At 41.8% G+C, this 26,675-nt stretch overlaps 1 protein-coding gene across 5 annotated transcripts in view; it reads left to right on the forward strand.

The window, feature by feature from the left end:
- The first annotated feature begins 208 nt into the window (after window positions 1-208).
- Window positions 209-26,675, forward strand: part of VAMP7 (vesicle associated membrane protein 7) — a 52,014-nt gene continuing 25,547 nt past the window's right edge. For 2 of the 5 annotated variants that reach the window (XR_010319702.1, XR_010319703.1), the window contains exons 1-5: window positions 215-339; window positions 8,088-8,216; window positions 8,402-8,556; window positions 15,161-15,218; window positions 17,279-17,416. Coding sequence is in view for 3 of the 5 variants with exons in the window: in XM_023540726.2 (XP_023396494.1) it covers window positions 8,196-8,216; window positions 8,402-8,556; window positions 15,161-15,218; window positions 17,279-17,416 (372 nt within the window). In the remaining 2 variants the exon portion in view is untranslated. Of the gene's footprint in view, window positions 340-391; window positions 733-8,087; window positions 8,217-8,401; window positions 8,557-15,160; window positions 15,219-17,278; window positions 17,417-26,675 lie in introns of those variants that run through there. The other 3 variants (XM_023540726.2, XM_010601063.3, XM_064277843.1) reach the window with 3 other exon arrangements.

Genomic DNA, 26,675 nt, shown 5'->3' on the forward strand with positions numbered 1-26,675 from the left:
TGTTGGTATAGCGCTTGGCACATAGTTTACAACAAGGAAGAGCGTTGAGGAAACATGTGACAAACTTGGCGATATGACGGTCTGAACTACCATCCCCAGAATGCAGTGCGGCCTCTGGGAAGTGCAGGGCTGGGAAAGCAACTGGCCTCGCCCCTCCACCCACTCCCATTGGAGGAGTGCTCACATTCCCAAGAGGCCGCGCGCGAGCCGGGTGCTTTACGCGGAAGTCGGAGGCGCTCCAGTCCCAGCCTCCTGTGGGAGCGCGCTGTAGGCGGTGTCTCGCTAACTCCCGCTTTTCTGTGTCGAGCCCGCGCGCGTCCTCCGAGGGTGCCAGGACAGGTAAATGGAGCGGGGCGCGCTCGACAGGAGAGAGGGAGAATTCAGCAGAGGGAGGGTGACGGTGTTGACGGGAAGGTGCTGGGGGTGGAGCGAGGAGGCAGTGCAAAGGTGACTCGGTCTTCTCTGGTGTCAACAGTTCGATTTGTCGGGCAAGTCGAGTTTGGGCGAAGTCCGTTTTATGGCGCTGATAAGGCCTCGAGTTAAAGAGATTCGGAATGTGTTGCTTCAGCTGTTACAGGAGGGAAAAATGCTAACTTTATGTCGGTTCTCATTCTGTCGGATCTGTGTGTAGCATTTGAATCCCTCGATCACTGAGTCTTCTTAAAATTCCTCTCCACATCCTTGTTTCGATGGCGTCACTCATCTGGTTCACCTTCGACTTCTGGCTTTGAGGTATTCTTTGTACACACCTGGGCCCCTGCGCGCCCCCTCTCCACCGCCTGATGTTGGCGTTCCTCTTCCTCCTAAATTCGGGCCCAGACCTGTTTCCTGAGCATCAGCCCTGTATCTGTCATCACCATTGTTATTAGTGGCCAATATTTGTCAAACTCAGACTATGTATGAGACTCCTTAGGAAATGCTTTACATCTCCCTCACCCATAACCTCCACAAACAATTGGTTATCAAGTCCTTTTCTTTCTGTTTTATTAATTGCTGTCAACTACCTGTACCTGCATTCTCCCACTCTTGATCCCAGAGGATACTGTCACATTTGAGAGACTCTTTTTATAGGGTGGCTATAAGTCGGAATCAACTCCACGCAATGGTTTTTTTTGGGGGGGGGGTTTCTCTTTGAATAGCGGTGGCTGAGAACAGATTCATTCATTAGTTTAACAAATATTTCTTGAACAGCTAATATACACTTAGTCTTCTACATGTTAGAGATACAGCAGTAAACAAGACATGGAGGTCACTACTCTCAGAAGCTTACATGTTTGTGGGGGGTGGCAGGTGGGTTCAAACAGGAATAAATAAGATGATTTTATATGGTGGTTAATGCAAAATAAAACACATGGTTGACTTGACAGGGTAGAATCCTATCCTGAGAAAGACAGAGGGATTGGATTGTGTCTCAGAGCATCACCCAAAAAGAACATCTGTAATAATAACAATAGTCTTGATCTCTCACCAGGCTTCTTGTTGTATGCCATTGAGTCTACTCTGACTCATAGCAACCCAATGTGACAGAGTAGAACTGCTCCATAGGGTTTTCTAGATGGCACAGTGGTTAAGAGCTATGGCTGCTAACCAAAAGGTTGGCAGTTCGCACCCACCAGGTGCTCCTTGGAAACCCTATGGGGCACTTCTACCCCATCCTGTATAGGGTTACTATGAGTCGGCATCGCCTCCACAACAAACGGTTTGGGTTTTTTTTTTTTCTTAATCTTTATGGGAGCAGAGTGCTAGGTCTTTCTCTGGTGGAGTCAGAGTGGGTTCAAACCACCAACCTTTCTGTGCCACCAGGGCTTCTTCTGACTAGGCTTAGGGTTTTTTTTTTTAATACATGTATCACCTTCCCCTAAACTCCTGGTCTGTCATAGCAACGGTTGTTCTTTCTTCTTCTGTCTACTCTAAGATTATTACATCAGAGTTGGTGGTTTAGCTCTCATTGGTTTATTTCCTCTTAAGACCCAGACAGAAGAGTCTGGGTTGGATTACTACCAGCTCAACTGCTTTATCTTACTTGAGGAGATACTTTGGTAATGAAAATATTCTTGTAGCCAGGTCCTATTGTCTATAAAGTTATCTATCATTTATAAACCAAAAACAAAAAAAAACCCAGTGCCATCAAGTCGATTCGGACTCATAGTGACCCTATAGGACAGAGTAGAACTGCCCCATAGAGTTTCCAAGGAGCGCCTGGCAGATTCAAACTGCCAACCTCTTGGTTAGCAGCCGTAGCACTTAAACACTGTGTCACCAGGGCTTCCCTATCATTTATAAAAAAATAGTTAAAATCAAAACATGCTTGGTATTGACTCACTTATTTGTTCAACAAATATTTGAGGGAACGTCATATGATAGGCACTGTGCTGGGTGCTGGAAACGTAAACCAAAAAACCCAGACCCCTTGCCGACTCATAGCGACCCTATAGGACAGAGTAGAACTGCCCCGTAGGGTTTCCAAGGCTGACATCTTTATGGAAGCTGACTGCCATGTCTTTCTCCCACGGAGCGGCTGGTGAGTTCGAAGTGCAGAACTTTTGGTTAGGAGCCAAGCACTTAACAAGGAGCTTGCGGGGCTCCTTGTACTGGGAATATAGTGGGGGTGAAATAGACTTTGACCTCTTCTCCAAGGGGAAATGATCATAACATTATACTGAGGAAATTCCTGTAACACATAAACTGACACGTGCATTCTTTTTTCTTCATCCAAATTGACTAGCCAAACTTTAGGAAATTTCCTCAGTGATCGTATATATTCTTAGGTTATTTACCTATACTTTATGCAGTTATTTGTTTATGTCTGCCTTCCCCATTGTACTATGGATCCCTAGAGTATAGGGAACCTTCCTTACTCATCTTCATACCTCCAGAGTCTATCACACTGGCTGCCATATAGTAAACCCTCAGTACATGTTGAACTGAAATAGACTCTTTGATCAAACCCAAATTTCTACAAATCCTTTTATCAGCCTTATCCCTCAACTTTCTCACTCACCAAATGTGGGCCATTCCATCTCATCTTTACCTTTCCTAGCTTGTTCTCACCTGTGCTGTATTCCATAGCTCGCCCCTAAAATGAATTCCCTTCTCTTTCCTGAGCACCTTGTGTACCACCCCCATTACTTTGATGGGCCAATTAATTTAATAGTGTACCCCATGATACAGAAGTGGAAAATTTAATTTCCATTGTTTCTTTCCTATTAAACATTCTGTTAATGAACTGTTGCAAGAATTCACATCCCCTTGCAATGATATAATGATAGAGAATACTTTCTCTTGATTTTTCATTGACTGTATTACCATGTGCTGTGCGATCAGTTGATTCTTACACTTCTTTTCTCTGAACAGTGGCACAGCCTTTGCATAGCATGTTATGGTATCATTTGGTTTTCACTTGGTACAAACATAGCTTTGAGTATTCTCCTTAGCCTGAGGTAATTCAAGTGCTAGTTATTCTGCCACACTGTCATTTTCAGAATGTGAGATAAAAGTCTCAATTCTTAAAATGAAACTAAAGACTTATTCCATGCAGATATCTTTCAATTGTAAGTCATGACTGCAAAAGATAAATGTTGCCATTATAACTGATTTAAAACACATATCAGGAGTACAAGAGTGTTTAAGTCAGGATTGTCATTATGATTTTAAGATGTGCCAACCTTAGAACCAGATGTGCTTACCAAGACATTAAAAATTAAGCACTGTCACTTTAGGGGATTTCTTGGCACCTGTGCCTTATAAACACCAATGGAAAGGCAGCACTGAAATTGCCATTGCTCATTTATAAAGTACTTATTATGTACATGATCCAGAATATACTTATATATTTTTAATGTTATCAAAATAAAAATATAGAATTGAAAAATTTCCCAGAATACATGGATTCCAGTGTGAGAAACACTGACTTGGTCTTTTCCCCTGCTCTGCTCCCTGACACTGTCTTTAACTTCTCTTGAATACCTCCACTGAGAAAGAGCATTTAGATTGATGTTGTGCGGAATACAGGCAATCCCTTGCAAATGGAGATATTCCAAAGTTCCTTGGTGAGGTTATTGTTTGAAACTCTAAATTCATTTTCCCTTATAAATAATGCTATGCATAACAATTCGGTTCTTATACCAGCCAGTAGCATCTTACTTAACCTTAATTTACTGGACTTCAGACCTTCAGCACAATTTATAATAATTTCTGTATTTAAAGAAAAACTGCATCTGGAATTCTAACTTGAATTCTCCTACAGCATATCTTGTTTCGGAATCCCAGCACCTGTAACACAAATATCCCTTCCATGGAACCTTGTTGTTGTTGTTGTGTGACATCAAGTTGATTTCAAGTCATAGTGACCCCATGTGACAGAGTGGAACTGCCACATAGGGTTTCTTAGGCTGAAATCTTTACAGGAGCAGACCCCCAGGTCTTTTGTCCTGCAGAGCCGCTAGTGGGTTTGAACTGCCGACCTTTTGGTTAGCAGCCTAGCTCTTAACCATTGCACTACCAGGGCTCCTTATGGAACCTTTAGGTAGTAGAAACAGACTTTTCAAACTCCAGGCTCTGGTGATTGCCCTTCTGACCTACGGCTTTATGGACAGGCCTCCAATATTAGTGAGGAAAGAGAAGGGGTAGAGGCTTGGAAGAGGGGAGGGAGGCAAATCGGGTGATGTGAATATGTGGAGAAGGACGAGTAGGATTGATGGGTGGGGGGGGAATGGTGAGTTTCTAAGATGGGGGATTCTTAGCAGAAATGAAGTAGAATTGGGTTGATGATTCTGGAACCAAGCAAAGAGTGAATAAGAGAACAGGGAGGAACAATGTTAAGACAGGGCTTTCCTTTATGCTTCCTTATCTTGTTTTTCTTCTCTTCCCTCTCTGGTTTATCTTTTCATTCTTTTTCTTCCTGAATGTTATCTTACGCATATATGTTAGTTTATGGTTTAGTAAGCATTCATATACTCCTAGTAATTAGCAGAGCCAGATTTTCTGACTTCAAATGCAGTGAACCCTCTGCCACAGTTGTTTCTGTTAGGCAGTACTCATCATAATGTTACAAATTCTGTTGCAAGAGAGATAAAGAGAAGGGAGTTCCTCTTAGTGACATCTGGGAAGAAAGCAAAGCTTGTTTCTGTGTAGCTGATGTTTAACAGTCAGGTATGTTTTAATTGGGGAATGCTTTTATTGAAAAAAAACTCTGTTTCCTTGTAACTTATATCCATTACCCCTATTTATATTCTGAATTGTATGCTTCCTGTTCCAGGCTATTGTACTTTATAAAAGTTTGAGGACTACCATCATAGGCCACCAAGTGTTCACTTGTTAAATATTTCAAGTTCCTCCAAGCCATTCTTTAGGTGATAGGATCTCCAGATCTCTCACCCATACTGTTGCCCTTCTGTCTAATCTTGAAATATTATACCCAGACTTGAATTCAGTGTTCCACGTGTTTTAACCACCACAGAGTGTAACGGCAATTACTTAAAGAGATCAAGACACCCTATTTCTTAATGTAATTTATGATAGCAATTACTTCATGTCATTAGTTCATAATGAACTTTGTTGTTGTGTGCTGTCGAGTTGATTCTGACTCTTACCAACCCTATAGGACAGAGCAGAACTGCCCCTTAGGGTTTCCAAGGAGTGGCTGGTGGATTTGAACTGCCAACCTTTTGACTAGCAGCCAAGCTCTTAACCACATTCACTGTCCCACCAGGGCTCCAATAATGAACTTAGGATTCACCAAAACACCAGATCTTTTTTGTATTGTTGCCAAACTCAGTTTTCTTCTTGAAGGTATTCAGGGACTAAGAAGGTAGCTATTTTTTTTCCCTCATTCCTCTGTCTCAGAGACTACATATATGATTTCCTGTCTCTTTTTTTGTATTTGTCTCTGTGTGTCTAGTTGATCCTAACCAGCGATCTCCTTCTTTATTATAAAATTTCAATGACGGTTTTACAGCTTCTATTTTTCTTTATGGTCTCTGTATCACTGAACATGGCTGACACTCATTCCTTCTTGAAAAATTTTCCCTTTGGCTTCTAGGCCACCACACTTTTCTCGTCGAGTTTGTCCCCCTCAATCTTCTTTGTGGGCCCTTATTCATCTGCCTTTCTCTTTACTGTTTTATGTATGGTATCTTCAACAAATAAATGATTTTTTAAAATGGTAAGTCTAGATGAACTCATATAGGGATGATAGGGTACAGAACTAATCCCTGAGGAAAGTCAGCATTTAAATTAAAGGTCAATTAGAGGAGGGAGAGTCATCAAGAAGACAGAGGAGCAGCCAGAGACATAGGAGAGTGTTTCAATGAGGGTTAGTCGGCAGTGCTGAATGTTCCTGAGAGGTCAAGTAAGGTGAGACTGAGAAGTGACCACAGTATTTTGCAACGTAGAGGTGGTTGGTGATCTTAGCAACCATGGTTCTGTGGAGAGTTAAGGGCAAAAACCATATTCTAGCAAGTTGAAGAGTTAAAAGAGGGTAGAGCAACAGACAGTGTGTGCATTGGATGATTTTAAGAAATAGAACAGTACCCACCAGCACCGACTGCTCTGACAGGGATCACAATAGGGGGTCCTGGACAGAGCTAGAGAAAAATATAGAACAAAATTCTAACTCTCTCTCTCTCTCTCTCACACACACACACACCACACACACACGAGACCAGACTTACTGGTCTGACAGATACTGGAGAAACCCGGGGAGGGGAGCTCCCCAGACACCTTTATAGCTCAATAATGAAGTCACTCCTGAGGTTCATCCTTCAGCCAAACATCAGACAGGCCCATAAAACAAAATGAGAGTGAAGGGGCACACCAGCCCAGGGACAGGGGCGAGAAGGCAGGAGGGGGCGGGAACGCTGGTAATGGGGAACCCAAGGTCGAGAAGGGGAGAGTGTTGACATGTTGTGGGGTTGGCAACAAAGGAAAAAAAAAAGAAATGGAACAGTACCTGAAATGTGACATAGGGTCAAAGGAGGCTTTTAGGATCAAGGGAGATAATGTATGAGAAGGTGATTAGGAAAGTATAGGTGGCTACATGTGTGTAAGGAGGAACCCAGAAAGAAGATAGCTGGGGACAAAACCCTAGTGAAGACCCTCATTTAGACAGTGGAATGAAAAAGGGACACTAAGAAGAGTTCAGCTCAAGAAATCGATGAGTACCTTTTCTGCTCTCTGTGCTGTCCTTGTGGTCCTTTGGTCCTGGGATTCCAAGAAGGAATCAGCATGTTCCTGGCCTCAAGCAGTATATATAATACATATATAATGCCAAGAATTTGACTTTTTAACAAGCCACTATCATTCTGCCACTCAAGGAGACTCATATTCATACTAAAGTTTGAGAACTGCTAGCCTGTGGGGTGAAACTAAACATGTTAACAAATAACATTAAGTTGAAGAATAGTAAGGTGTTTATGACTTTTGACAAGCTGTTGCCATTAGGTAAGAGAAACTGGGGTGTTGTATGGAAATAAATGGTATATATTCATAACCAAACATGAGAAAAATAATATTAAACTCATGCTGTATTATTTTAGTAACTTTTTAATAAAGAATCTTAATATAATTTTATAAAACCATTCCTCTCATAGAAGATTTGGATTATTTTTACTTTGTTTCCACTATGAGTAATGCCTTCTTGCTAGTGGCAATATAAGTATAGGGGTAAGAGCATGGGTTCTAGAACCATGCTGCCTGGATCACTTACTGGCTGTATAATTTTGGGCAAATTATTAAAGCCATATGTGCTTTAGCACCCTCATCTATAATATGAGCATCATAATAGTGTATGATTGAGTTGTTGTGAGGATAAAATGAGCTACTAATTGTGAAGTGCTTAAAACAGTGCTTGGCACTTAGTAAGCACTTAATAAAAGTGGGCTATTATTATTGTTACTAGGCATCTTTGTGACTCTCAATTATAATTTCTGTTGAATTATTTTCCTAGGATAAATTTTCAGGATGGTATTACTGGGTTAAAAGATGAAGACGTCTTTGTGTCCCTTTGCTGTATAATTTGTAAATGTAATCTACTAGTATAATGTGTGTGTGTGTAATATCATATTTTGTATGTCTCTATACATACGCAGGAGTCCCTGGGTGGTGCAAATGGTTAGGCGCTGGGCTGGACTATTAACTGAAAGGTTGGCGGTTCAAACCCACCCAGAGGCACCTCGGAAGTAACAACATAAATATGCATGCATATCTGGCTTAAGTTGGTAAGCTTGTTAAAGACTGTGCTCTTACTTTTAAACTTCTTTTTAAGCCTATTAAGTTTAATGTTATTATAGCACCTTGTTCAGTGCTATCTCCAGATAATATTAATAAATTATAGCAAGTTACTTTTGAAAGATTATGTCAAAGAAATACTCTAAATCTTGTGTGTCTTTTTTCCTTTTGATAGATTGAAGCCATGGCCATTCTATTTGCTGTTGTTGCCAGGGGAACCACTATCCTTGCCAAACATGCTTGGTGTGGAGGAAACTTCCTGGAGGTGACAGAGCAGATTCTGGCTAAGATACCTTCTGAAAACAACAAACTAACATACTCACATGGCAAGTGAGTTCTGCTCTGCATGTGGGAGAGGGTAAAAGAAAACTTCGTAGATAATTTGAATAAGCTCACAGAACAATAACCTTTACCAGCTTAGAAAATGTGTTTTTATTAAGTATAAATTTATTTTGTAATTCTTAAATTCTATCATTGAAATAATATTAGTAATTTATTTTAAAGGAAGATATGGGAATGTTACATGTAAAAATGATTTTGCTAAAGTGCTCTTGGCTATATGAATTTTGATACAGATAAGGTAAATAATATTCCTTTGTTCATTCCTTCAGTAAATATTTACTGAGCACTTAGTATTGCTAGGTGCCTTGCTTGGTTATGGGGATACAAGAAACAGTATTGCCCTCATAGAGGTTATGGTTCAGTGAGTGAGACATTCAAATCCACAGATAATTATAGTGGAGGGGGGAAGTAGTGGTTAAAAAAAAAAGTGGTTAGAGGGATAGAATTCCAGGTAGAAAGAACAGCAGTTAAAGAAGTATGGAGGCATGAGATTTTAGGACCAATTTAGGGAAATGCACTTGTTCTTTGTGGCTGGTGCCGAGGTTGGTGAGAGAGAAAGCTACAGAGATGGGTAGAAAGAAGTCACAAGAGGTTGCCCTTTATCCTGAAGGCAGTGGGAAGGCACTGAAAGTTTTCAGCCAGAGTGTGACGAGGTTGGGTTTTGCTTTAGAAAGCTCACTCTGGTGGCTGGTTGGAGAATGGATTGGAGATGGCATAGGTGATAAATCTTAGTAATCAGATAAAAAAGTGCCTCAACTTTCCTCATCCTTTCTTAAAAATTTGTTGCTTAACCCATCCTTATTTCCTTACTTCGTGTATCAGAAGAAGGTCCTTACTACTTTCTAGGCCTGATATATGTTAGAGTACACTCTGAACTACTGTAAGAAAGAGTCCCCAAAGAGATAGTCCAAAGATGAGTGGTTTGGTGCTAGTGGGGTTGCTCTGCCATTCTCAGTTATTGGCTCCTAAGTCTGGCCAAGGCAGCTGCTTCAGTTCTTGTTACCTACCAGTGCTTGCCCAGAGGTAGCACACCTTGTTTCTGCTTGCATTTTATTCAGAACACAGTCATGCAGCTAACCTAGCTGTACACGAAGCCAGGAAATGTGGTCTTTGGCTGTGCAGCCATGTGCTCAGCTAAAACTCTGTTACTCTGGAAGAAGTTACAGGATATCAGGGGACAGCTTGCCGTCTTCCAGTCTGCTCCTCTGGCTACCCAAATATCTGGGTGTACTCTTCTTCCCAATCATAGAGAACATGTTCTCTCCAAAGTCTCATTTGGTTGCTGCATCTAGCTCTAATTCCCGAGTCTCTGGGTGATGCACAGTGCTCTCCATCAGTTCCCCCAGCCCAACGCAATAGACAATGGTGGAAGAAGAACAGGATCACCACAGTGGGAGTTACAGACTCTCATTTGGAGAAGGGAAGAACGGCAAACACTTAGAAGTCACTGATTCCTAGCAATGATCAAATGAGTGCTTTGCAACAGTTTCAAAGAGTCACTGTTCTGACTGTGAAGTTATTGGCTCTGCTTCCTTGGAAGAGCTCATTGACTTTCTCCCTGACTCTTGACTTTGCTCTCGTGATGGTTCTTTCTGGTCCATTACCCTCTCTGGCTACATCTGAAATGAGTACTGGAGAGTACATCATCTTGGGGAACTGTACAGGTTTTATAGCCTACTTCCTGCTGGTGTAGGTTTGGGAGACTAGAGGCTGCTTTGGGAATCAAACAATCACAGACTCTTGTGGGTATGGCTTTGTAATTTCTTCCAAAACTTACTAGGTTTATGGTCTAGTGTGTATCTAGTCAGTTCCCAGGAAGATGCTACCTTAGTTACCTAGTGTTAGAATAACAGAAATACTGCAAGTGGATGGCTTTAAACAACAGAAGTGTATTGTCTTGTAGTTCTGGAGGCTAAAAATTGAGATCATGGTCTTGGCTGTACCATTTCCATCCGTGGGCCTCTCTCCTAGTTTCTGGTATCTGCTGGTGATCCTTGGCATTCCTTTGATTGTAGATGGGTCCTCATGTGACATCTGTCTACCCCTTCCATGTATGTCAAGTCTATTCTGTACTTTTTATAACTCAGAAGTGATTATGTTTAGGACCCACTCTACTCTGGTATGACCTCATTAACATAACAAGAAAAACCCTATCTCCAAGACTTCCACATTTCTTTTGAGGGTACACAATTCAGCCCATAGAAATGACTGGGGAAAGCAGCTCTAAGTAGAAAAAGGATATGTCCTGATCCAGTCCTCTCGTGTGTCCTCTGGGGTGATAATTCATCACTGAAATGTTTTCCTTTTTAGCCTTCTGCTTTGGTTTCTCTCCTATAATTATGTTCCATCGTCCCAATCAAAAAATCTTTTATTGCTGTATACCAAAAGAAAAAAATCCATTTTACTGTATGCTAATTTAAAAAATAAAATTAAAAATTATATTTTTATTGACTCAGTTGTCTCTTCAAGTTTTTTCCCTGTCTTACTCCCATTCTTCACCTCCAGATTTCTTAAAAGAGGAGTTAATACTTCTTGCCTCAACATCCCGATTTCCATCCCGCCATTGTAATAAAACTGTTCCACTGAATGTTAACTTCCAAATCTATATTTCTAATCCTGACTTCGCTAATGTGTGACATATCCATGTTACTAAACAGCTACTATGTAAACATGTCCACTGGGATGCCTTATGGATACTTCAGACTTGGTGCATGCAAGATTAAACATATCATCTTCCCCCTGAAATCTGGTTTTCCTCTTGCCATTCCCTTCTTCTTTAACAGGCTCATCAGCTACTCAGTTGGCTAGGCCTGAAACTTCAGAATCATATTGACTTCATCAAATCCTAGTCATTCTCCTTCAAGAGGTATTTATTTCATTCCGTTCCTTTTTTTCTCTGCTGTGTTAGCTCAGGCCTTCATTGTTTCTCATCTCTAATAGCCTCCTAACTGGCTTTCCTGCTTCTGGTTGCTCCCCCCTTTAATCTGTATTTCCGTTTCTTATACAGGTGGGCATTGTTTAATGTCCTTTTGGGCAGCATCCCACTGCACATATGTCCATGGACTGGGGAACTCAGGTGTCTGAGTGCCAGGATGCCAGACCCTCATCTTGAATTTGGAGCCCCACTTCTGTCCGGCTGCTGTGTGTGGCCCAGAACCCACCTGGTCTGCAGCAATGGAGGCCCAGACCCAAACTCCCAACCCCAGTTCCCCTCAGCTCCTGCTACTCTGTGGGTCTAGTCCCTGTGTTTTGCCCAGTGCGGCCCCATAAGGCGCTGATGGAAAGGTATCCATCTGCCCTGGGCGCCCCAGCCCTGGCTTGGGTGCTCTCAGCCCCCTGGGCCCACACTGTCCCCTCCCTGGGCAGGTTCTCATGGGCAAGCTGGCCTTCCCTGCAGCTGGCTTAGCAGAGAAGGCAGCAACAGTCATGTGAACAGTTTGGAGGAGAAAGTGCATGTTGATTATTAATCCACACTTTTTTTCTTCAAATGCCACATCTGACCGGGCGGTTCGAAGAGAGAATTCTGGTGAGCAGATTTTTGTGACCAGCTCTTGCCTTCTACGTGGCCTGGCTCCCCCTTTCATATTGGCTCCTGCAGTTTGCCGTAAGGAGCAAGTGTTTGCTGTTTACAGCTTCGAGGCACCAAGTCATAAATTTTGCCCGGCCGTAAATGACAAAAACCATTGGTATGCACGAGGCCACCTAGGCCCAGGGTCCTTTTTGATTTCTCCCTTTTCCCCCGGCTTTGTTTTTGCTTTAATGTGACACTTTGGTTCCCTGATAGTTTAAGCATACTACTTTTTAATATCTTTCCACAGCCCCATCGCCCCCCACCCATGAGAGGAGTGGACGCCCTATCTTGCTCCCAATCACTCAAGGTTGGCAGGCATTGCGGGGCCCAGCCAGGGTAAGGATGCCGGGTTGCTGAACCACTGTCCTCCTGCCCAGGACTATGCCCCGAACCTCACGGGGTTGCAGGGCCGTGTGCCATAGGACCTGGCTGAGCAACTCACCTGAGGTGTCTGCAGTAGGAGCTTTTCAGGGCCAGGAGCTGCACAGCAGTCCCTGGGCCCATGTGCCTGGGAGCCTCACAGACCCAGTGTTCACACAACATCCAAATCACATAACATCCTATCTCACAGGACTAATTGTGGACATTAAGCAACGCATGCCTGTAATACTACTTTCTTCCTTAAAACTCATTGCTTTTAGAATAACGCCCAAACTTGCTCTTCACAATTTAGTCCATTCTCTGCCTTTCGAACCTTATCTCCATAGACCTGCTTTCCATTCCCTGAACTAGCTGTGTCATTTCAAGCTTCGGTACATTTTTTTTTTTAATGATTTTGCATCTTCTTGGAATGTTCTTTCCTCCTAGGCCCCCTGGTAAACTTTTGCTCATTTTTCAGGTCGCAGATGAAATACTTTCTTAATTATTACTTTCATGCTTTTAAAAGTGAGGTTTCTATTGTGTCTCTTCCAGCAGGTCTCCCTGCCCTCAGGACTGAGTTCCTTAACATGACTTGGAAGGTTCTTCAAGATCTGCCCTTGCTCCCTTCTCTGGCCTCATCTCTCACTACGCTAGCTCTCAGTTTTGTTCTCCAGCCATACTTAGCTATTTTCAGTTCAATGCTAGGTTCTTTCTCTCCTCCTGGCCTTTGTATCATCTATTACCTTTTACTGGAATATATTTATCATACTTATTTTTTAACCTGACTTTGTCTTCCTGAGTTTAGATGTTTCCTCTTTTAGAAACGTCCCCTGAACTCCAAGACTAGGTCACATGCTCCCCTTTTTTGTGTCTTCATAGCATCCTTTGTTCATCCAAATTTTAGTACTTGTCACACGTTATAATTGCAGTCTCTATTGTTTGTATCTGTCTGTAACTGTACTCTCCAAGTCTGGCTTAGGAGAAAAAAGTTTGTGGGAATAATGATGACCTTCATTTTGGACATACTATGTTCGAGTATGTCTAGTAGACAGTAGTGTATGCAGGCATGGAACTCAGGAAATAGGTCAGATCTAGATTTGGGAATAATTGGCATAATTGTGATAGATAGATGGGAAAAAAAGACATCAACAGCAAGGCGTGAGCATGGATGCTACCCTCCAAGTAGTGTGTGTGAGAAAAGCAAGGGGCTGAGGATACTGGAAAGCATCAACATAGAGAGAAAGAGACTATGACATAAAACAGGCAAGCGTGGTGTCAAGGAATCATTAGAAACCATCAGAAGGAGGAAGTGTTCAACACTCTCAAATATTTCAGAAAAAGCCATAGGATATAATAGTGTGGAAATCATTGGTAGATACAGTTTCAGAATAGCAGAGGAAGACATTTTGCCTAAGTTCTCATATCTTTATGTGAACGTTATGAATATAATTCAGCAAGCACCCCTATCTACCCAGTTGCCCAAGCTAGAAACTTGGGAGGCAAAATTAAGTTATCTTTCTGCCTCACCCCCAATGCCAATCTCCAAGTTCTATGTTACCTCCTATTTCTCTTCTCTGTCCCTTCTTCATTGCCCATGCTACCCTTAGATTATTTCCCTCATTGTTCCTTACCTGTTTTACTGTAGTAGTCTCCTGTCTGGTCCTCCTTTCAATCAGTTCTCAACACTGTAGCCAAAGCATCCTTTTTAAAGTGCCAATCTTATATTCTCCTCAGGCTAAAACCCTTCAGTGCTTCTTCATTGTTCTTAGGATAATGTACAATGTGATTTATAATGGCTTTATAACCTGGTATTTGCTTACTTCTCCAGCCTCTTAGATCTAGGAAATTTATTTGTTCCTTACGTTGTATACTCTAGACATAAGAACTAATTTTTAGTTTCCTAAACTCGTATGTTCTCTTTTATCTCCAGATCCTTGTGTTTACTGGTCCCTCCCTCTGGAACACATTTAACTCAGTCTTCACCTGGTCTTCTCTTACTTATTCTTCAGTTCTCAGCTCTGACATCTATTGCTCCAGGAAGTCTTTCCTGTTACCCTTACCCAAATCTCAGTCAGGTCCCTCTGCTGTGTCCCCATAGCAGCATGTACTGCCTTCATCTCCCCTGTAACTGTAGTTATCATGCTGTACCGTAATTCTCTGCACTGTGATCTCTGTAAAGGCAGGGGCTGAGGGTTTTATTTGTATCTTCAGCACTTAGCACAGTGACTGACTCAAAGTAGGTATTCAAATAAATGTTATTGTTGGGTATCCAGTAGGAAAGGTATTTGCTTTAAGATCTTAAGAAAAATAAAAAGGACTATATGGCCCATTGGGGGTTAATCTTAATTACATGTCTCTCCTTAGGTGCCGTCTCTTGTTCAGGCCTTAAGAGTCCAATTATACTTTTACAACTATCATTTTAATGGATAATATATATGCAGTTGTGCTATGTAGCTAGAGTAAAGGCCTTCTTTTGATTTCTTATTTACTTCCTATTAGTCTGACTTGAGAGAAATAGTGTATGGGGGAGGGGGAAAGGGAAAATAAACTATATCTGTAAATAATATGCTGATCTTGGAAGTATTGAACTTGCTTATACAGATAAAAGTGAGAGAAATGTTACTTAAAACCACAGTAAGTTTTATATCTTTTATTCTGCAGTTATTTGTTTCATTACATCTGCCAAGACAGGATTGTGTATCTTTGTATCACTGATGATGTAAGTAACTTGAATACATACTGCTGTTTAACTGTGTGTACTGTTAATACAGTCAGTTCTTAATTATCTGTACCCTGGTGGTGCAGCTGTTAAACGCTCAACAGCTAATTAAAAGGTCGGCGATTTGAACACAACCAGCCACCCACAGGGGAAAGATGTGGCAGTCTGCTTCTGTAAAGATCTACAGCCTTGGAAACCCTATGGGGCAGTTCTCTATCCTGTAGCGTCGCTATGAGTCAGAATTGACCCAACAGCAACAGATTTGGTTTGGTTTTGATATGGAGGGTAAAGGCAAAGTGGATAGAACTTTCCATAGCTGGAATTTTTTTCTGTACTTTGCATTTATTATATAGAGCTGCAAATGACAAGAAAAGTTGATACCTGAGTATATGCAAACCACACTGGTTTTGGTAGAATTTTAGCTTAACCTTTTGCAACTTCTGTATCTGTCTTATTATGTAATGAGAATTGTTGTTCATAATTCTGATCCTTTGGTATCAAATGTTCTCAAAAATTTGTTTAACTGGAATATTAAATGCATCATTTCATTCCTCCAGTTGGTACTTAACGAAGACTTTAATGTATACGGACTTTGGAGAACAAAATCACAGTGCATTACAATCAGCTATGGAAACCTGAAGTTTATTGACAAGATTGTTTTTGAGTACTTGTAGGCTCTAGAGAAGAACAACCATGTCTTCTTGAGTCTCTTATCACAGGAATGAGGAAATTTCCCAGAAGCACATACTCCCCCTCACCCCCTGTTTCCAAAGTGGACTTTCTTTTATTTCTAATTGTCTAGGACTAGGTCACATGTTGATTTCTAGACTGATCAGTGACAAGAAGAATGGAATTAGCATGATTCCCATAGATAAGGGTTCTTAACCTTTATTGTGTCACTGACCCCTTTGACACTGTGATTCCCTCTTAGAATATATTGAACTGTATAAAATAAAACACACATGATTATAAATGAAAACAATTATATTGAAATATAGTATTCTAGATATTTAAAAATATAGTATATTTGATTATAAATAATTAAAAAAAACAAGATCTAGTCATAGGTCTAATAACTACAGTAATTTTGAAGTAAGGATGAATGTAAATGATATTTTGAGGTATTATAACTCTGATCGTGTGTGAAAAAAGATTTCTCTCCATTGTACAAGTCATGGGTACTGTTTAATACTACTTTAGTTTGTAATCTACATTCACAATTGAAATGTAAGTTAAGATTGGTGAAAATAATGTGGATTTTTTTTCCAAGTACATGGGCCTCCTGAATTTAGCTATTGACCCCAGTTTAAGAACCCTTGGCTTAGACTAATCATATTAGGTGAAATGGAGATTAATGAGTCAACCAAAGTTATTACAATGACATCCCTGGCTTCACACCATTTCTAGAATTAGAAAAAAACCCAGCTATATCTAAAACGACTTGGATGTGAAAAGGCTTGGCGTAGATGAGAATTATCACTAAATCTGGGATGATCAGATTTGAACCTTATATTTCTTGATCTCTAATTTGCTGCTGCTGCTGTTGTGTGTGAGTGTGTGTGTTATCAAATTTTTGACTGGCTAGGATTAAAAAACGAGGATATATCACTTGATCTTTTTAAATGTACTGCCATTATCGAAAAAATAGTGTTCATGTCAGTAGCATTATCTGTGTGTGAAAGACTGTACTATTCTGGATGTGTGGAGCATCTTCTTGTGCTGGACCGTCTAATAGATCCTATGGGACATATGGAGGAAGCAGAAACCCCAATTTCTGCCCTCAAGAAGCCAGTAATCTAGGCATGCTTATATTCAGTTGGCAATGATCAGCCATATTTGAATTTGAATCTTACCTCTTCCATTCACTAGTTGTTTGACCTTGGGCAAATTACTTGCCTCTTCAGAGCCTTAGTTTCCTTATCTGTAAAATGGAGCCAGTGCTGGTTACTGCTTCATAGAGTCATTATTCAATAAATGGTAGCTGTTTTTATTGTTGCTAATCATTAACATCATCTTTTATTTACTTTCAAAATGTGAACTCTGTGTTGGTCTCTCTTCAGGATTTTGAACGTTCTCGAGCATTTACTTTTCTGAATGAGGTGAAGAAGAGGTTCCAAACTACATATGGTTCAAGAGCACAGACAGCACTTCCATATGCCATGAATAGCGAGTTCTCAAGTGTTTTGGCTGCGCAGCTGGTAAGATACTTCTCAGGATAAGATATTTTGATTCATATCTTCTTCTTTATTGCCTTAAAGCACCATAAATATAGAGGACCATGACCTGCAATAAACTTTTCAAATTGTGTTACTAACTTAGGCTGAGTTCTCTAGAGAAGCAAAACCAGTGAAGCGTGTATATGTATATATATTCTCATAACAATTGTGGACTTTGTTTCTGCAACTTGTCATGTGGTCGTAACTGGTATTTAGAACTACCTTCTTCCACCACCCATTCCGTATTCCCTTTGCCCTCAGCGACCACCTCAGCTGCTCATGGTTCTTTGCATGGTGGGGTGATCCAAAACTTCATTCCTGAAGGGTTTGGCCCGTTAGAAGTCATGTCAGAATTGGGTTGCTGTAGTTTTCCATTGACTTTAATCACAGGACATGGTAGTACTAAGAGACACCCTAAGCAATCTCCTGTATTACAGACAGACTCTTTTTTACTTCTATTATGTAATATCAATCTGATTTCTTCTCAGTAATCAGGATCAATCACACCAGCTAATATAATAACTCCTCTCTTTGCCTGTTGATCCAGAGGCATGAGGAGCCCAAAGTGGCCAGATGGCATTCTTAACTTACAGTTCAATGGAATCAGTGATGTATCTGCAGCTGAGAGCATTCCTTCCTTTGGAACTAAGCATCTAGACACACAGAGCATAGGGTCGGGGGACAGGAAGCAAAAATTTTACGAGTGGGTCACTAGGGGTAATAGTGAGTGGTGCCTCTCCCATTTTCACCCCTTGATTCCTGGCATCAGGAATTCTAGATATGGAAGAAACAGAATCATATATTGGACACTGGTTAATAGAATATACAGCCTCCTGGAGAACATTGCCCCAACCCTGCAGAGTATTGCAAGCTAACCGGTGCTGTAATTGTGTCTTTAGAAGGCAGTTCCATCTACCTATCAAGCCAGCTCCTTCAGGATGATGGGGAGTATGGTAAGACCAGTGAATTCCATGAGCGTGGGCTTGTTGCTGCACTTCATTTGTTGTGAAGTGAATGCCTTGATCCGAGGCAGTGCTGTGTGGGATACCATGATGGTGGATAAGGCATTCTGCAAGTCCACGGATGGTAGTTTTGGCAGAAACATTGCATGTAAGGAAGGCATATCTATATCTAGAGTAAGCGTATATCCTTGTAAGAACAAAACACTACCTTGTCCATGATGGAAGTGGTCCAATGTAATCAACCTGCCACCAGGTCGTTGGCTGATTGTCCCGAGGAGTGGTGCCATATCGGGAACTCAGTGTGGGTCTCTTCTGCTGGCGGATTGGGCACTGAGCAGTCGCTGTGCCCAGGTTGGCCTTGATGAATGGAAGTCCATGTTGCTGAGTCCACGCATAACCTCCATTCCTGGCACCATGGCCACTTTGTTCATGAGCCCATTGGACAATGACAGGAGTGGCTAGGGAAAGAAGATGACTGGTTTCCACAGAATGGATGATCCTAATCACTTGATTGTTAAAATCATCCTCTGCTGAGGTCACCCTTTGTTGAGCATTCACATGAGACACAAATAGCTTCACTTCTTTGCCCCATTCAGAGAGGTCTGTCCGCATACCTCTTTCCCATACCTCCTTGTCACCAATTTTCCAATCATGTTCCTTCCAGGTCCCTGACCATCCAGCCAAACCATTGCCCACAGCCCATGAATCAGTATACAGTTACACATCTGGCCATTTCTCCTTCCAAGCAAAGTGAACAGCCAGGTGCCCTGCTAGAAGTTCTGTCCATTGGGAGGACTTTCCTTCACCACTGTCCTTCAGGGGAGGTCCCAGAATGGGGCTGCAGTGCTGCCACTGTCTACTTTCGAGTGATACCTGCATATTGTGCAGAACTATCTGTAAACTGGACACAGGTTTTCCCTTCCTTAGTGAGGTTATCATGAGGAGCTCCCCATGAGGCCATAGGTGCAGATTGGGAGAGGGAAGATAATGTGACAGGAGTGGAGACCGTGGGCATTTGGGCCACTTCCTCATGTAACTTACTTGTGCCTTCAGGTCCTGCTTGGGCCCCATCTCGTATATACCACTTCCATTTAATGATGGACTGCTGCTGTGCATGTCTGACTTTATGACTCTGTGGGTCAGACAACACCAAGTTCATGATGGGCTGCTCAGGCCACATAGTGACTTCGTGTCCCATGGTTAAGCTTTCAGTCTCCACTAAGGCCCAGTAACAAGCCAAAAGCTATGTCTCAAAAGAAGAGTAGTTATTTACAGAGGATAGCAGGGCTTTGCTTCCAAATCCTAAGGGTCTGCACTGTAATTCACCAATAGGGGCCTGCCAAAGATTCCAAACAGAATCTCCAGCTGCCACTGACACTTCAGGCACCACTGGATTAGCCAGATCATATGGCCCAAGTGGGAGAGTGGTTTGCACAGCAGCCCGAACTCGTTACAGAGCCTTCTCTTGTTCTGGGCCCCACTCAAAACTAGCAGCTTTTCAGGTCACTTGATAAATAGGCCAGAGTATCACACCCAAATGAGGGATCGTGCCTCCTTTTTAGTTGTAGGAGGAGCCAGATGCAACAACTTACCTTTCACTTTAGAAAGAATATCTCAACATGTCCCACACCACTGGACCCCTAGAAATTTCACTGAGGTAGAAAGTGCCTGAATTTTTGACTGGTTAATTTCCTACCCTGTAGCATGCAAATGTCTTACCGATAAGTCTAGAGTCATTGATACATCTTCCTTACTAGGTCTAATCATGTCATCAGTATAATGGACTAGTGTGATGTCTTGTGGACGGGAAAGGTGATTAAGGTCCCTGTGGACTAAATTACGACATATGGCTGAAGAGTTGATATACCCCTGAGGTAGGACAGTGAAGGTGTATTGCTGGCCTTGCCAGCTGAAGGCAAACTGCTTCTGATGGTCCTGCAAAATAGGTATGGAGAAAAAAGCATTAGCCAGATCAGTAGCTGCATACCAGGTGCCACGAGATGTATTAACTTGCTCAAGCAATGAAACCACATTTGGAACAGCAGCTGCAATTGGAATCATCACCTGATTAAGTTTTTGATAATCCGTTGTCATTCTCCAAGATCCATCTGTTGTTTACATAGGCCAAATAGCCAAGTCGAATGGGGACTTGATGGGAATCACCACCCCTGCATCCTTCAAGTCCTTGATGATGGCGGTAATCTCTGCAATCCCTCCAAGAATGCGGTATTGCTTTTGGTTTATTATTTACCAGGTAATGGCAGCTCTAATGGCTTCCACTTGGCTTTTCCTACCATAATAGCCCTTACTCTACATGTCAGGGATCCAATGTGGGGCTTCTGCCAGTTGTTGAGTACGTCTTCCAATTATGCATCCTGGAACTGGGGAAAACAATACAAGATGAGTTTGGGGAACCACTGGACCCACTGTAAGATGGACCTGAGCCAAGACTCTATTAATAACCCTACCTCCATATGTCCCTTCTCTCACTTGTGGGCCATAGTGACATTTTGGGTCTCCTGGATTTAGTGTCAGTTCGGAGCCAGTGTCTGGTAATTCTCGAAAACTCTGATTATTTCATTTTCCCCAATGAACAGTCACGGTCATAAAAGGCCACAGATCCCTTTGGGGAAGACTGGGAGAAAGATTAACAGTATAAATTTTTAGCAGTGTAGTGGGGTCCTTCCTCAAGTTGATCCAGCCTCCCCTTCATTCAAGGGGTTGTGGGTCTGTAAACTCGCCTAAGTCTGGGAATTGACTGAGGGGCTGTGACTCTTTATTCTAGCAATTCAAGTTAGACTACTGTTCACTTGACCTAGAATTCTTCCACTTGTACGGATCAAGGAAATATTTAGTATATTTCCCATCTATTTCACTCTTAGGGACATCATAACTAAGTAACCAGTGCCATAAGTCCATACAGTCAGACCATTCTGATTATTGCTTTGACTCTGCTGTCCGTTACCGTAACCACACCCAGCTTCTCTTTGTACATTAAGTGCCACCACATGGACCCTACCACTCTGGGGTCCAATCAGCCCCATTGTAGTTAGGTGTCTTAATTCATTCAGGGCTGCTCAAAGTGTCAAACCTGACTTACATGAAGTAGCAATCATAGCAGTCTTCAGGGATGCTGGGGCTCCCTTTACAAATTTGTTTCTCACCACTGTGGTAAAAGATGTATCCTCTGAGCACTCCATGTGTGGGTCTATGAGTCTAACCTGATACATCCAGTCAAACATGCCAATTTCCCTAAGCCTTTGGATACTTTCTTCTACAGTACACCAAGGCAGGTCTGGTACTTCAAATTGATTTAGTGTAGGCCACCACTTAATCCATGCTTCAGTGAACGAACCATATAAACTGTTAGCTCCTTTTCTAACCTTTTGAGCTGAAAAGTTGAAGAATCTGTGCTTAATGGGCCCATATCAATAAACGCTGAGTGATCCAACTTTATGTTCCTTGTACCATGATCCCATACTCTTAATCACCATTCCTATACATATTCCCTTTCCTGTCTTTTCAATGACCTCTTGCTTTCTTCATGTGTGGTGTCCTTGATGTCATTCCACAACTCATCTGGTCTTCGGTCACTAGTGTTCAATGCGTCAAATCTATTCTTCAGATGGTCTCTAAATTCAGGTGGGATGTACTCAAGGTCATATTTTGGCTCTCGTGGACTTGCTCTGATTTTCTTCAGTTTCAGCTTGAACTTGCATATGAGCAATAGATGATCTGCTCCACAGTTGGCCCCTGGCCTTGTTCTGACTGATGATGCTAAAGCAAAAGGAAGAATTGATGAAGTAAAAGAACTGAACAGAAGATTTCAAGGGCCGTCATGAGAATACACAGAGAAGTATTATTATGACACGTGCAAAGAGCTGGAGAGGGAAAACCAAAAGGGAAGAACACACTTGGCATTTCTCAAGCTGCAAGAACTGCAGAAAAAATCCAAGCCTCGAGTTGCAATAGTGAAGGATTCTATGGGGAAAATATGAGACGACTCAGGAAGCATCAAAAGAAGATGGAAGGAATACACAGAATCATTATACCAAAAAGAATCAGTCGACGTTCAGCCGTTTCAAGAGGTGGCATATGATCAGGAACTGATGGTACTGAAGGAAGAAATCCAAGCTGCTCTGAAGGCATTGGTGAAAAACAAGGCTTCAGGAATTGATGGAATATCAATTGCGATGTTTCAACAAACAGATGCAGTGCTGGAGGTGCTCACTCGTCTATGCCAAGAAATATGGAAGACAGCTTCCTGGCCAACTGACTGGAAGACATCCATGTTTATGCCTATTCCCAAGAAAGGTGATCCAACCAAATGCAGAAATTATCAAACAATATCATTAACGTCACATGCAAGCAAAATTTTGCTGAAGATCACTTAAAAAAGGCTGCAGCAGTATATCGACAGGTAACTGCCAGAAATTCAGGCCGGTTTCAGAAGAGGACGTGGAACCTGGGATATCATTGCTGATGTCAGATGGATCCTGGCTGGAAGCAGAGAATACCAGGAGGATGTTTACCATGTGTTTTATTGACTATGCAAAGGCATTCGACTGTGTGGATCATAACAAACTATGGATAACATTGTGAAGAATGGGAATTCCAGAACACTTAATTGTGCTCATGAGGAACCTTTACATAGATCAAGAGGCAGTTCAGACAGAACAAAGGGATACTGATTGGTTTAAAGTCAGAAAACATGTACGTCAGGGTTGTATTCTTTCGCCATACCTATTCAGTCTGTATGCTGAGCAAATAATACGAGAAGCTGAAGTATATGAAGAAGAATGGGGCATCAGGATTGGAGGAAGACTCATTAACAGCCTGTGTTATGCAGACGACACAACCTTGCTTGCCAAAAGTGAACAGTACTTGAAGTACTTACTAATGAATTGCACCTCAACATAAAGAAAACAAAAATCCTCACAACTGGACCAGTGAGCAACATCATGATAAACAGAGAAAAGATTGAAGTTGTCGAGGATTTCATTTTACTTGGATCCACAATCAACAGCCATGGAAGCAGCAGTCAAGAAATCAAAAGACATATTGCATTGGGCAAATCTGCTGCAAAGGACCTCTTCAAAGTGTTGAAGAGCAAAGATGTCACCCTGAAGACTAAGGTGCGCCTGACTCAAGCCATGGTATTTTCAATCATATCATATGCATGTGAAAGCTGGACAATGACTAAGGAAGATTGAAGAAGAATTGACGCCTTTGAATTGTGGTGTTGGCGAAGAATATTGAATATACTATGGACTGCCAAAAGAATGAACAAATCTGTCTTAGAAGAAGTGCAACCAGAATGCTCCTTGGAGGCAAGGATGGTGAGACTGCGTCTTACGTACTTTGGACATGTTGTCAGGAGGGATCAGTCCCTGGAGAAGGACATCACGCTTGGCCGAGTACAGGGTCAGCGGAAAAGAGGAAGACCCTCAACGAGGTGGATTGACACAGTGGCTGCAACAGTGAGCTCAAGCATAACAACGATTGTAAGGATGGTTCAGGACCAGGTAGTGTTTTCGTTGTGTTGTGCATAGGGTCGCAATGAGTCAGAACCAACTCGATGGCACCTAACAACAACAACAACAACATACATATTCCCCAGATTTCTGTTTGTGTATGTTAGAAAAATCAAGCAGTTCTTTTGGAATGTAGCATACCTCCTCCTGAGTCACACTTTGTACTTCACCTCTTAGAGCTCACTGGGACTTAGTCTAGTTATAGGTCTAAATGCAAAAATGAGTGGTGGGGGTGGGTCCTAGGAACATTCACCAATGTCTTGTGAGGCATGTGCCTCAGGTGGTGCCCCAAGCAAAGCCCCAGGTGCCGCCTTAGGTGATATTTCAGACAAAAGCTTTTCAGGCACAGCTGGGTTAATCTCATCAGCTGGGGGTGGAAGGAATAATGATTTTAATGGGCGGGGGTGGCTTAATAGGCAAAAATGAAGTAATCTCTTCAAATGGGAGAAAGAATGCTGGTTCTGTTGGCAGGAGTGATTCAATGGAATTTAGGGGCTCAGTGTCCCCAGCTTCCTGATTATGTGTGCTCATCTATCCCCATCCCAAATTTCAGGCTCCCATTTCTCCCCAGTCAATGCCTTCACTTTAACTTTAGACACCATTGGAAGTCGGCAATTCAATTGGCATTGTAATTCAGCCACTATTAATGATAAGACTCTGGGTGTGGTTTTTGGCAATAAAGCTCTGTTACCAGAAGAAATAAGATTGTCAGGACGCAAATGGCTATTTTCAGGTCTTGTATGCAGCACTTGAGCTGTGACTCTAAAGCGTTGAGCTCATCCTTTTCTTTCACCACTTTGTCTAGTGAAAGTGGGACCAACAAATGAGATTTCTTCTACTTCTTATTCTGACAAAATTGGTGAAAAGTATCACATATGTAATCACCGAGAGTCTTGTCTCTCACAAACATTTGATCCAGTGGTGGTGATAATTTTGTGTATTTTTGTTGGCCACCTCACACCGTGGATTAGCAGTGTCCTCTCTGCTACTGGAGCCGGAGTCATCAGCACCTTTAAGACTAGCCAAACTTGAGAACCAATTTGGAAAACCTACGGTTATGATTTTGTTCCTGTAGAACCACTCTTGGTACCAAATGTCTTAGGCTGGGTTCTCTAGAGGAGCAAAACCAGCGAAGGACATACATATAAATATATATACCAAAACCAAACCTGCTGCCATTGAGTCCATTCCATTCCAACTCATAGTGACCCTATAGGACAGAATAGAACTGCCCCATAGGGTTCCAAGGAGCAGCTGGTGGATTTGAGCTGCCAACCTTTTTGTTAGCAGCCAAGCTCTTAACCACTGTGCTAGCAGGGCTCCATGTAAATATATATATAAAAACCCAAAAAACCAAACCCAGTGCCATCAAGTCGATTCCGACTCATGGCAACCCTACGCCACCAGGGTTTATATATATACATATTTTTTAATCTATATATACATATATAGGTATATAGAGAGAGAGAGAGAGAAAGATTTATTTCAAGGAAATGACTCATGCAGTTATGGAAGCAGGCAAGTCCCAAATCTATGGGTCAGGGACCACGCTGGAGGCTTTTCTCGACTCATGTCATTGCAGGGGCTGCCGAACCCAAAATTGGCAGGTCAGACAGCAGGCTTCTGGTTTATGTCCCAAGAACGAGAGGTCAGTTAGATGCAGGATTCAAAGATCACAAAATATAGGATTACACAATACTGAGAATCATGCTCTAGCCAAGTTGACATAACATTAACCATCACAGTTACTGTAAGCCAACATACTGAAATCTTCTCTGATAAAAAAATGTAAAGGGCATTTTAGGATGGGAAGAACATTAAAGATCATCTAGTTCAATTACCCATATAATGTTTAAATCCAGTCAACATGCCAAATGGCCTTTTAACCTACACATTAACCTTCTACCCTCTCATGAGACTAATGTTTGAATAGCTTGAATTAATCCTTTGAAACTCTGTTCATCTGTAAGAATCTCTTAAGTGTCTGCTCAGTGAAGTTTTACATATGTGTACACCTGTGAAATTACCTCTCTAGTTAAGATAGAGAACATTTCCATTGCCCTAAAAGTACCCTCGTGTCCCTTTGCAGTCAGTCCTTTTCCCCTGTGCTCTGCCCCTAGGCAATCATTTATCTGTTCACTGTCCCTATAAATTAGCTTTGTCTTTTCTAGAGTTTCATATGAATGGAGTCATACAGTATGTACTCTGTGTTGTACTTTTTTTGCTCAGAGTAAGGCTTTTTTTTGAACATTGGTGTACACGTTTCTGTTTTTGCATTTCTGCTTTCGATTCTTTTGGGCATATACAGAGGACTGGGAGTGTAAGGCTTTTGATATTCATCCATGTTGTAGCGTGAATCCATAGCTTGTTCCCTTTTTTTGCTTGGTAGTAATGTGTGCATAGACCACAATGTGTTTATCCATTTACATTTTGCTGGATATTTTGGTTGTCCCAGTTTTCAGCTATCATGAATAAAGCTGCTTTGAACATCCACATACAAGTCTTTGTGTGGACATATGTTTTTATTTTTCTTATGTAAATACCTAGGAGTAGAATTGTTGGAGCATATGGTAAGTGATGTTTAATTTTATAATCACTAAACTGTTTTCCAGAGTGGTTGTATCATTTTGTATTTCCACCAGCAATTCCAATTTCTCCACATCCTTGCCACACTTGGTATGGTCAGTCATTTTAATTTTAGCCATTCTGTGGGTGCGTAGTGGCATCTCATTGTGGATTTCCTTG

This window comes from Loxodonta africana, chromosome X (genome assembly GCF_030014295.1).
Source record: "Loxodonta africana isolate mLoxAfr1 chromosome X, mLoxAfr1.hap2, whole genome shotgun sequence".
Lineage (NCBI taxonomy): Eukaryota > Metazoa > Chordata > Mammalia > Proboscidea > Elephantidae > Loxodonta > Loxodonta africana.